General features: G+C 33.0%; 1 protein-coding gene across 5 annotated transcripts in view; it reads left to right on the top strand.

The window, feature by feature from the left end:
- Window positions 1–12,716, top strand: part of CNTN4 (contactin 4) — a 1,178,424-nt gene that overhangs the window by 974,580 nt on the left and 191,128 nt on the right. For all 5 annotated transcript variants that reach the window (XM_031954124.1, XM_031954148.1, XM_031954139.1 and 2 more), the window contains one exon: window positions 2,628–2,812. In XM_031954124.1, the coding sequence (XP_031809984.1) occupies window positions 2,628–2,812 (185 nt within the window). The remainder of the gene's footprint in view (window positions 1–2,627; window positions 2,813–12,716) is intronic.

A 12,716-nucleotide genomic window follows, 5' to 3' on the forward strand; every position in this document is an offset into this window, starting at 1 on the left:
GTTACTTCATATATAGGTATGAAAATAATTAATGTATTCTCTGAGAGATGCTATGCTTTCTTTTTTTTATTAATATCTTTTGTTTTTATAACATCTTATTTCCTGATATAACCCTTCATCTCCCACCACAAAGGCCATCCCTTATATCAAAAATAAAATACAATAAAAATATATAGGGAAAAAGGGGTTCAGTAAAATTAACAAACATATAAGCCCAGTCTGAGAGTATATGAAATATTATTTCTTGGTTCCCCAAAGAAAGGACCATATTTTCTAATCATATAATTATATTTTCTTTCTTTCTTTTTTTTTTTTTTTTTTTTTGCTGAGGTAATTAGGGTTAAGTGACTTGCCCAGGGTCACACATTCAGGAAGTCTTAAGTGTCTGAGGTTAGATTTGAACTCAGATCCTCCTGATTTCAGGGCTGGTATTCTATCTAGTACACCAACTAACTGTCCCTGTAATCATATTTTCTAATCTGGTTTGTGAATTTGATAAAATTTGATAATGTGATAAATAAAGCTCTGGATTTGGAATCATAGGACCCAGGATCTTGGCTCTTTTGTTCACTATCTGTGAGACAATGGGCAAATCATTTAAACCCTCCAGACTTCTGTTTGTACACCTATAAAATAGGGACTGAATTACTTCTTATATCTTTTCCAGCTCTGAATCTATGATGCTAAGACTGCTTGTGAATTGACTGTAATCTTTATTTTTTTTTCCTCTACCTACCTTCCTTTCGGCTATCTTATTGCTCAAGAGTAATGTTATATTTTTTTATGCTATAAAGGACAATTAAATTCAAGTCAGTTGGAATTTTTCTGCATACTGCTAATAAAAAAAAGTTTTGGTGGGGTGGTTTTAACTGTCAACTAAATTAAGGATTTGAGAGTCCTCAGTGGATTTTAATTATCCACATCATTCCCCATAGCTCTTACTGAAATATTAAAGTAAGTAATTTCCATTGTCCTGAATCATGTTTTGTTAGCATGCTATTTTTCACTGTGCCTGTGAAGTAACATAATGTCCCCAAGACCTCATTGCATTGTTCAGAGGATTAGTCAGAGTGACATAAAATGTTAGAGCTGGAAAGCAGATGAGGCAACTAAGACTTTGATATTATCTGGACTGTGCTCTTTCTTGAGCAAAGGTGACACAAACCAGTTCGGTGTAAATGATCTTTTAATGGTTTTTGGCCCACAGTAATAAAATCTGATTTGCTAAGGGAGACTATCCTAATGCAAGTAGCTAAAACAGAGTCCTGGTTGGCTCCAGTTTTTGAGCAAAGACTTTGTAGAATTGCTCAAACAATTCTTCTAAAGCAATGATATAGCAAAGAAACTTGTGTTGTCCAGATTTCAAAGGGAACTATGAATTCAACTGAATTTTTGCTGATTAAATAGCAGTGCTAGTAAGCTACAAAAGACAAAAATTGTTCTCAGGGAAAATTCATGTCTGAATAACCAGCTGCTACTCATCATCATCATCATCATCACCACCATCATCATCATCATCAGCCATTTCAGAGCATCTCAGAAAGATGCCAAAGCTAACACAATTTTCAAAGGCCATATTGAGCATGCACATTATCACATATATAAAAATGTACTGAATGAGGTTTAGTGGAGCCTTCTCTGTTGTCCTGATTATTCAAGGCTGTGTCTAGTGAACATAAATCCCTACACTAAAAGCACGGCCAAGTTGATTGTTTAAATTTTTGAAGTATGATCTCAGAGTTTTTGGAGCCTCTAATTAATATGCTATGTAAATTTATGAAAGTGAATTATTGAATCCACTGTTCGAAAACTGCAGTGATGATATCATTGGCTCAGGCAATATCCTGTCAATTTTCAGACTTGGTTAAGTTTCCATATTTGCAGATGAGGATACATTCTGTGGGAAGCAGCTACACGACAGTAGACAAATGTTTGAACACCACATGAAAGACCCAGCAACTGATTCTACCCTTTAATTGAAGTAGTTTTGCTCAAGTTTTCCAAAGGGAATTTTTAGAAGCTTAAGTGAATCAACAAATCTCATCAATTTGGATGCTCTTTTCAATAACAAAGATTGCAATTCATCCAATCAACCCATCCTTAATCACTCTTGTCCATGTTATCTCATAAGTTCCTCACAGCGAGTCTACTCAGGGCCTTTCCTGACAAAGTCATCTTTGCTTGCTAGCATTTTATTGACCTCCTAATACATAAATAATCCAAAGGAATAGAAACATGTGCTGGGTTAATATAGCTTAGCGGGTAAATTACCTTGCAAGTATCCTTATACATGTGATCTAAACTATTATTTAAACCATTAGGAATTAAGTGAATTTCTTTTCTTCCATTTTAGTTCATGTCACATGTCACATTCACTCAAATTAACTATTATAATAATATAAAATTTTAAATTTTGTATAAAATCCAGATTTGAGAACAGATCAGCATTCTAGTATTCATTTACATTTCAGAGAAAGAAGATTCCTTCTCAGCCTGGGCTATACATGAATGACCCATACAAGGAAAATAACTAATGGGAAGGTTCATTTTGCTTTTAGATTAAACTGCTAAATAAAAAGCATTATCCTCTCCAATATGATTCATTCCATTATTGTTTTTATTATTAGTCCAGTTCCAACTATTATCTGGCGAAGAGCTGATGGAAAGCCAATAGCCAGGAAAGCCAGAAGACACAAATCTAATGGAATTCTTGAAATTCCAAATTTCCAGCAGGAAGATGCTGGTCTATATGAATGTGTAGCTGAAAATTCAAGAGGGAAAAATGTGGCCAGAGGACAGTTGACTTTTTATGGTAAGTATATGATCTCAATTTATACAATGATTCACAAGCACTTTGATATTGTATTACTGGAGAGTTGGAAGGAACCTGTTGGAAGGTTCCAAATAATATTGCCTAGGATAATTGTCATTTGTCTTATGGCATCTTTTCCTTACTGATACATGATTGAAAGGAATAAGCTTTGGGAGAAAATATGTTGATTGAGTCTAGGAAAATAGGCTGCTGGTAAATCACATGGAAAGCAACATATTTTATTGTACATCCATAAGGATACAATGTTGATCTTTTTTATTCTTTTCTCTAATTTGTTTTTATTGTGCCAAGTTTTTCTTCAATAAACTTTTAATTAGTGACTAGCTTTATGTCTTATTTTGTAGAGATTTCATTCAGTATCATAAATATCTCCAAGCATAAACTGTCCAAATTTTGTGTTTTCCAAAGCAGAGCATGACAAATTCTTCTCACCCTGAAGAATTTTTATGTGCAGCTGCTCCTGTCCCAAATCAAATAACCAGCATTGATCTAGACCTAATTTCAGTATCAAGCTTCAAATGTGTGATCTGTCATTTAGTCTGCCTTAGAAAATCATAGACCAAGACCTGTTCTTGTTGATTGAGAACAACAAAATCCCGCACCACATCAGCTTGTAAGGTGCAGTAGGATTTTGACAAATCCATTAAATTACCAAGGCCTGTAAATTTTAATCTCTCAAACATTTTTAATATCTCCCCTGTTTTTTCTACTCCAGTTGAAGCTTTTCTAGTATAGGTTCTTGTATCTCTTAGCCTAGGCTTTTTTTTTTTTTAAATAGCAATTTATCTTTTTGCCCCCAGTCTATTCCCTCTCCAATCCATTCTTTACATTCCTTCCTGAATAATCTCCCTAATGGACTATTACTGCATCCTTTCAGAATTAAACAAGAATTCAGTGGTTCCCTATTACCTATGAGCAATATGTAATCTTTTTATCCTCACTTTTAAGGCTATACATTGTCTTATTCTAATATACATTCCCAACTTTATATTTTCTCTCTACATTTCATCCTTTTATTCCTCTAAAATTTACTCAACTCTGCCTAGGCATTTGTGTTTTTTAGACAAGAGGGTATCAGAGTCGCATAAAATCTCAAGGTTAAACAAGACAACAAAGATCACCTAATAACATTTGTACCTGAAAAGAATAAATCCCACCATACCCATGGCTATTGATCATCCAGTCTTTTTTTGAAAAACTCCAGCAAATAACAACCTATCAGTTCTGAAGATGACCCTGTTCCCTTTAGGATACCTCTGGTTCTCAGAAAATGTTTCCTTAAATAGATTTAAAATCTATAACTATAATTTCTTCATATTGTTCATAGTTCAAAAGAAGTAGTTTAATCACTACGAAATGTTACTAATTTTTAAATACTTGAGGAGAGCTGTCATCTCTCTATATACATCCCCCATCAGTCTTCATTTAAGATTGAATACCCTTATTTTCTTCAACTAGTCTTAATTTAGCTTATTCTGATTTCATCACTTCATTCTGGACATGCTTTCTTAAATCTGTTCCAAAAACTCGAACTTTATTCTAAATTTCTCTAAGGATCATCGCTACTCTTCCAGACAACAAGAATTTTTAACTTTTAAAATAGATTTTAATTGACATTTTTTATTACTTAGATTTTTCAGCTCTTTTCCTTGTCCTCATTAAGAAAATCATTCATTACAACCAAGAATTTTAAAGAGAAAGTGTACTTTGAAAAGTATCTGACAATGTGGTCAATGTACCATACATGTGACTTCCCACCTTGGGGGAGAGAAAGGGCTCTTTCTTTCTATTTCTTCTTTGGAATCAAGCTTATTTTTTATAATTTTAAAACATGTCTTTCTAATATATATTATACATTATATGTATTACATAACATATATAATAGGTCCTGCTCCAACCTTTTACTTTTACTCTGTATATATCTCTCTGCTTCAAATGTGTTTCTTGTAAACAACATATTTTAGTTTTCTGGCTTTTAATCCAGATTGCTATTCACTTCTATTTTATGAGAGAGTTCATCCCATTCACATTCCCAGTTAAAATTACTGTCTGTATTTCCCATCATCCTATTTTTCCCAAGTTATACTTTTCTCTTTCTTTTCCTCCTTTCCTTCCTCACCAGTTTTACCTCTGACTGCCACCTCATTTAATCTTCCCTCTCCCATTTCAGGCCCTCCCCTCTTTCTTATCCTTTTCCCCTTCTACTTCTTTTCTCCCTTTTATTAGCTTTCTCCTTTCCTTTCCCCTACTTCCCTATAGGGTGAGACAAGTTTCTATATCAAACCAAATATGTCTGATATTTCCTCTTTGAGCCAAATCCAATGAGATTACGATTCATACAATGGTCATCCCCATTTTTTTTTCTTTGCATCAATGGTAAAAGGTCATTTTCACCTCTTCATGTGTTGTGATTTACCCCAATTTACCTTCCTTTCCTTTTCTTCCACTACAATCCCTTTTCTACTCTTATTTTCTTTTTTTTTTTAATATCATCACAATCAAGTCAAATTATACCTACACCCTTTAAGTATACCTCTAACAAAGACACAGTTCTCAACAGTTACACATATTTTCCCATGTAGTGATGGAAACATTTTAACCTTTAAAAAATATAATTGTTTTCTTCTCTTTTTAGCTTTTCATGCTTCTCTAGAGTTCTGTATTTGAAAATCAAATTTTCTGATCAGCTCTTGTTTCTTCATCAAAAATAATTGAAAATCCCCTATTTTATTGACTATCCATCTTTTCTCCTGAAAGATAATCCTTAGTTTTGCTGGGTAGTTGATTCTTGGCTGGAGTCTAAGTTCTTTTGCCCTATAAAATATCATATTACACCAGGCCTTTTGATCCTAAAATAGAAGCTACTAGGTCCTGGGCAATCCTGAGAATCCTCAAATTCAATATTTGAGTTGTTTCTCTCTGGATACTTGCAGTATTTTCTTTCTGATCTGATAATTCTGGAACTTAACTACAATATTCCTTGGAGTTTTCATTTTGGGGTTTCAGGAGGTTACAGTGGATTTTTTCAGTGACTATTTTACCCTCTGCTTCTAGGATATCAGGGCACTTTTCCTTGATGATTTCTTGAAAGATGTTGTCTAGGCTCTTCTTTTTTTCATAGTTAAAGTAGCCCAAATAATTCTTAGATTGTCTCTCTTGGATTTATTTTTCCAGATGAGTTGTTTTTTCAATGAGGCATTTTACATTTTCTTTTCTTTTTTCTTTTTTTTTTTTGTTTTGTTTGATTCTTGATGTTTCAATGGGTCATTGACTTCCATTTTTTCAATTCTAATTTTTTTCAAATTATTTTCTTGTTAGCTTTTTTACTTCCTTTTGCATTTGATCAATTGAACTTTTAAAAGAGTTTTTGTTCATTTGCTTTTTTTTCCATTTCACCAAATCTATTTTTTTAGGGAGTTGTTTTCTTTTTCCATTTCACCAAATCTATTTTTAAGGAGTTGTTTTCTTCAGATCAATTCTGTTTCCTTTTCCAAACTTTCCTGCAAAACTTTCATTTCTTTTCCCCATTTTTCCCCTCTCTTTTAAGAATCTTTTTGAATTCTTCCAAGACAGTCTTTTGAGCTGGAGATCAACTAGTATCACACTTTGAGGCTTTTAGTATTTTTTTTTTTTTTTTTTTTTTTTTGCTTTTAGTATCCTCAGGGTTTGAAGTTTTTTCTTCCCTGTCTCCATAATATCTATCTTGGTCAGACCTCTTTTTTGCTCATTTGTAAAAGTTAGGGTCTACTTCTAGGACAAAGAAGAGATGTTCCAACTTCCTCTATAGGACAACATGGGTTATATTCTGTCCTGACGCCCATGCTGCTGGCTTCCTTCCCAAGCTGGGTGGGCATGGCCACGTCACACTTGCTATACTAGGGTTCAGGGGCTCACTGTTTTCCTTCTGTAGTTGTGTTGGACCAATTAATTTGCTGATCCACTGGCTTCTGAACCCAAAAGAGTTGACAACAATACTATATTTTGGCTAAGAGCCTCCCACTAGATTCCCTGTGTGGGGCCTCTCCATCTTGGACTTTCCTGTGCTGTATCTGCACTGGGCCAAGTCTCCTCTACTTGATTGAGACATACCTTTCCTAAAGTCCCGTCAAGATATGTTCTGCTGAAAATTTGTTACATTCCAAATATTTGAGGGTTCTGTCACTCCAAAGTCCATTCATTGACTTAATCTGGTGTGGATTCTAAGCAAAACCTGGAAGAGCTCAAGCAAAGTCCTGTCTACTCTCTGCCATCTTGGCGCTTTCCCAAATAAATAATAATTAAGAGAGGAAAGGTACTAGAATTAAGAGGTTGGGAAAGATTTCTTGTGTAAATGGAGAGATACAAGCTGAAATTTAAAGGAAGACTAGATGATTAGGAGGGATAGCATCCAAGCCCAGAAGACTGCCAAAGAAAATGACATAGGCTAAGAGATGGAGTCTCTTGGTTATGGAAGAGCAATAAGGATAATGTCACTTGATCAAAAAGTTTTGTGTGCATGTACATGTGTGCATGTATATTTAAGATGAGAAAAAAGTTATGAAGGGTTTAAAATGCCAAAAAGAAGCATGTGTTTGATTATGGAGATGATAAAGAGCTGCTGCAGGTAGTTTGTGGGGGTGACAAGGTAACATATATGTTTCTCTTTATTATGTTCATCATTTCTAATAGTATAATAATCTAGTCATTCCTCCACCCCAAACATTAGAAATCTACTTTATTTTAAGCTCTTTGTTACTACCTAAAATGTAGAAATTATTTGGTGCTTGTGGTATCTTTTCTTTTTGGACTGACTTTTTTGGGATGTAGAAGAGAAACTACTAGATCAAAGAATATGGACATTTTTGCCACTTGATTTGCATAATTCCAAATTGCTTTCCATAATAATTGTACTAATTCACAGTTCCTCCAACAATACATCAGTGTGCCTGTCTTTTCACAACTACTCCAACATTGTTTTCTTCTTTTGTAATCTTTATCAACTTTGAGTTTGAGGGGAAAACTCAGATTTGTTTTGATGTGTGCTTTTCTTATTAGTGATTTAGAACATTCTTTGATATGGACACTAATAATCTATAATTCTTTCTAAAATCATCTGTTCAAATTTTTTTGATTACTTTTTTTTTTACCATGGAATGTCTTTTGGTCGTATTTCTATAGATAGTCTTGAGCATAAAATCTTTTTGTCAGAAATATTTAATACAATGATTTTTCCAGGTTGACTTTTTTCTTCTCATCCTGTGTTATTATTTTCAGCAGAAACATTTTAATTTCATATCATCAAATTATGAATTTTAACTTTCTAATCGTCTGTATCCCTAGTTGGGTTAACAATTCATCCCCTACCTTTATTTATGAAGGGTACATGATCTGCTTCTATTCTAAATAGTAGGCTTATTATGTATTTGCCTAGGGGAGATATTTCATACTTATTCTTTTAAAACACTATAATCCACAGATCTTTTTTGATATGCATTATTATATTGCTATATTTACATCAAATCAATACTAAAGTATTTGATATTTTCATCCTAAAGTAAAGATTTTACATTTATCTCTATTTGGTTTAGTCTTGGTTTTAGACTGATAAAAACCTCTTTGGATCTTAACCTTATCTTCCAGCATATTAACTACCTGTTCAGTTTTATGACTTCATAAAAATTTGATAAACATGTGAAACACCTTTATCCTAATCACTGATAAAATTGACAAAACTAGATGCAGAGAGCTTTCCATTAGCTACCTCCATACAAAATGACATCAAAGACTCACAGGAAAAGAACTTATTTATAAGTTAGTTCAACCTCTTCACTTTAGAGATATGGAAAATAAGGTCCAGAAAAATGAAGTGATTTTGACAAGATCATATAGCAATAAGTATTAGTGCTAGGATTTTAACCATATATATATAGATATAGATATAGATATTTATATATATCTATATCTATATATATATAACTTCATATATATATAACAATTCAATTGAATTGTTGAGCTAAATGCTAATTGGGAGTTTACTTGGATTATAACAGCCTTGGATGAAAGAAAATCCAGGGTGCCTATTAGTATTGTAGATTGGTAACCATACTACTTTTTTTCTTACAATGCTGATTTATCAGGGGGCTGACAAATAGTAACTTGTTTAAAATTGTATTAATAGTTCTAATAGAGTTGTTCTCTAAGTTTTTCATGCATCTCTTTAGTTTCTCAGAAATATGACCATTCTCAATAGATTTCTTTTTCATGACTTTTCTTGCTGAAATATCTTGATCTTATTGTGAAATGTGACCAAAGGGATTCCCCCAGACATCATGGGAAAGTTTCCATAAACCACAAATTCTAAAATTCTGGCACTACCAATACATTTTCTATTTGGTAAACTTAATAACTAAATATAATCTTAAATTTTAAGAAAAGAATTACTCATTAAGTATCCATTGAGAACAAGACACTGTGTTGGTTTGATAAGGGAGATAAAAAGAGAAATGAAACACCTTACCCTCGTGGAACTTATATTCAAGTAAAAGGAAGAGACATATATATTTTTAAACTTGGATCTGTTAATCTTTTGTAGGAATTGTAATACTGTAACATTCATATACATTGCGCACATTGAATCTTGTTGCCTCACTAATTTAATTATATTGTATTGTTAGTTCATTAGTTAGTATTAATTTATTAATATGTGTATATTATGTGTTTATGTACATATATGTATACACGCATATACACATTATATATACATATACACACACACATATTCAAATAGCAGTCAACATATCCACTCTGTGGATACTTTATCCAATATTTACCAAGAAGCAGAATGGAAAAGTCAAGAGTGAATTGGTCTCTGGGCCAGGAAGTCCTAGATTATGTCTTGTACCTGACACATGATGATTATATGATCTATGGCAAGACATCGATCTATTCAATATCCTAAAAAGCTCTCTAAACTAGGGGTTTTTTTTAAACTTTATTTGGGCTTTATACCATTTTGGTAGTTTGGTTAAACCGATGGTCCCTTCTCAGATTAATGCCTTGTGATACATAAAATATAGAATTAGAAAGCAAACCACTTATACGGAATATAAATGTGTATGGGTTCATGGGCCTTTTATTAAAAGTCCCTACACTAAATTATAAATTGCACAGTAGAAGATACTGAAGAAGAAACTTCATTGTTTCAGAGTCCACATCCAGAAGTTCCTTATTCCAATGAAGTCACAGGTAGTACATTTTCCTCTATCTCTGGCTTCAGTCTCTGTGCTAGACACTGAGATTATGAAGGCAAAGAATGAAATAATCTTTATTCTCAAGAAGCTAGCAATCCATGTGTATTTTTGTCTGTCTGTTTATAGGTGTGTGTGTATGTGTGTTATATACATCCAAACATATTTTAAGGATCTGTCATTGAACCCAGTGCTTGAACTCCCACAACCAAAGCAAATATGTAACTCATTTGTAAGATAAAAGATTTTTTTTTTAAATTCTGAACTTAAGAAATAAAACAAGCATTTCTACAACATAGTAGAATGGGTTGGACGGAAGATGACTTCATATGAAACTGCAAAGTTATTTGTAAAGATGACTGTTGCTTTTAAATACATATTAAATTTATCATTAACTTTTTTTTTCCCCATGGGACAGTAAGAAATTGTCCATGGGTACAAAGCACAAGCTACATATAGATAAGGTTCAGGATTTGAAGTCAGGGTTTCCTGACTCTAAGGTCAACTTCCAATCTATGAGATAGATAAGAAATCAAGGAAAAGAATAAAAAATAAAATCCTTATTTACAGAAAGTCTAAAGAAATTACTTTACCTTTCCATGAACCAATAAGGCATAACTCTTAAATTAGTCTGTTTTTAAATTTGAATTTTTAAATAACATGCCATTCTTCAAGGATAGAAAATGCCTGACAATATATAAGAATAATTTGAGAAAATGTTTTTCATGACAGACTTAGTGTCTTATCTTTGTTCCTTCTTGCTCTATCTGAGGCGACACTTTATTTGATTGATTGAAAAATAAAAGTTTTCCCAGTTGATTGATTAGAAAAGCACAAGCCTGAAGGTTAGTTTATAACCCTCTGAGATGCCAGTAGCAAATTTATATCTAAGATTGTTTTTTACAACCATAGCTAGTGGGGAGAGTTCAGACTTGTATATATTGTTGTTTTAATTTCTCCCTGTTGGAGAAAAAGAAGATGACAGTAGATAGAGGTGGAGTATAAGAGTTCAAATTAGGATGTTCTGGGTTCAAATAGTGACTCTGAGATTTGCTAGCTATGTAACTTCTAATTCTTTTTTATTATTATTAAAGCTTTTTATTTACAAAACATATGCATGGATAATTTTTCAACACTGACTTTTGAAAAACCTTCTGCTCCAAATGTTCCCCTCTTTTCCCTAACCTCTCCCCCAGGTGGCAGGTAGTCCAATACATGTTAAATATGCTAAAATATATGTTAAATCCAATATATGTATACATATTTGTACAGTTACCTTGCTGCACAAGTAAAATTGGATCAAGAAGAAAAAAAAAACCTGAGAAAGAAAACAAAATTCAAGCAAACAACAAGAGAGAGTGAAAATGCTATGTTGTGGTTCACACTCAGTTCCCACACTCCTCTCTTTAGGTATAGATGGCTCTCTTCATCACTAAACAGTGGGAACTGGTTTGAATCATCTCATTGTTGAAGAGAGCCACATCCGTCAGAATTGATCATTGTATAGTCTTATTGCCATGTACAAATGATCTCCTGGTTCTGCTCATTTCACTCAGCATCAGTTCATGTAAGTTTCTCCAGGTCTCTCTGAAATCATCCTGCTAATAGCTTCTTACAGAACAATAATATTCTATAACATTCATATACCATAATTTACTCAGCCATTCTCCAACTGATGGGCATCCACTCAGTTTCTAGCCACTACAAAAAGGGCTGCCACAAACCTTTTTGCACATGTGGGTCCCTTTCCCCTCTTTAAGATCTCCCTGGGATATAAGCCCAGCAGAAGCACTTTTGGGTCAATGGGTATGCGCAGTAACTTCTAATTCTTGAACTGTGTGACCAAGAGCAAATTATTTAGTCCCTCTGTATCTCAGCTTTTGTTCATTTATAAAATGAAAATAAAATAATATCTGTAAACCCTAATGCACAGATTTGAATGACAATGCACATATATAGTGATTTTGCAACCATAAAGCACTATAGAAATGTCAGTTGTTATTACTTTCATATAAAGGTCCTTTGAGGATATTTAAGTAATTGGTCAAAATTTATTCTATTCACTTCTATTTCTTCTGCAATAGATATTGACTGTAGTGTCAAACTTAAAAGATCTTTCTCTTGCATCTCAAGGAAGCTGCTAAAGCAGCTAAAATTAAATGAATATATTTTCCCTTTAGTGATTTTGGAAATGAAGTACACAACCATTGTAAAAAAAATGTGAAAAATTTAAAAACATAAAGTTGCCCTGACTCCTTAAGTCATTTTTCAGGGGTCAGAGGATCCCAACCTTAGGAAGAAATACTCCAAATTATTTGTTATGGAAAAATAAGCTTTGTCATTACCTCCCAGGCTTGCTCAGTGAAATTTTCTATCACAAAACCTGATATACAGATTAAACTCAGATTTAACTGTATCATTCTTTGAAACCTAGTTATCTATATCTATGAATAGGCAAAACAATGAATAGAATCTGCCAGTTTTCCATAGATAATCCTCTTCTGCCTTTATTGCCATCTATTCTTACTATTCTTACTTTAATATTGTCACATTGATGATTTTGTTGCTTTGATGTTTATTTTTTGTGGTGGTTGTTTTTTCCAACTAGCATTTCACTGATAACAGGGACATTACTGAATTGTTATAATTGTAAAAGT

Source organism: Sarcophilus harrisii, chromosome 1 (assembly GCF_902635505.1).
Source record: "Sarcophilus harrisii chromosome 1, mSarHar1.11, whole genome shotgun sequence".
In the NCBI taxonomy this organism is placed as follows: Eukaryota; Metazoa; Chordata; class Mammalia; order Dasyuromorphia; family Dasyuridae; genus Sarcophilus; species Sarcophilus harrisii.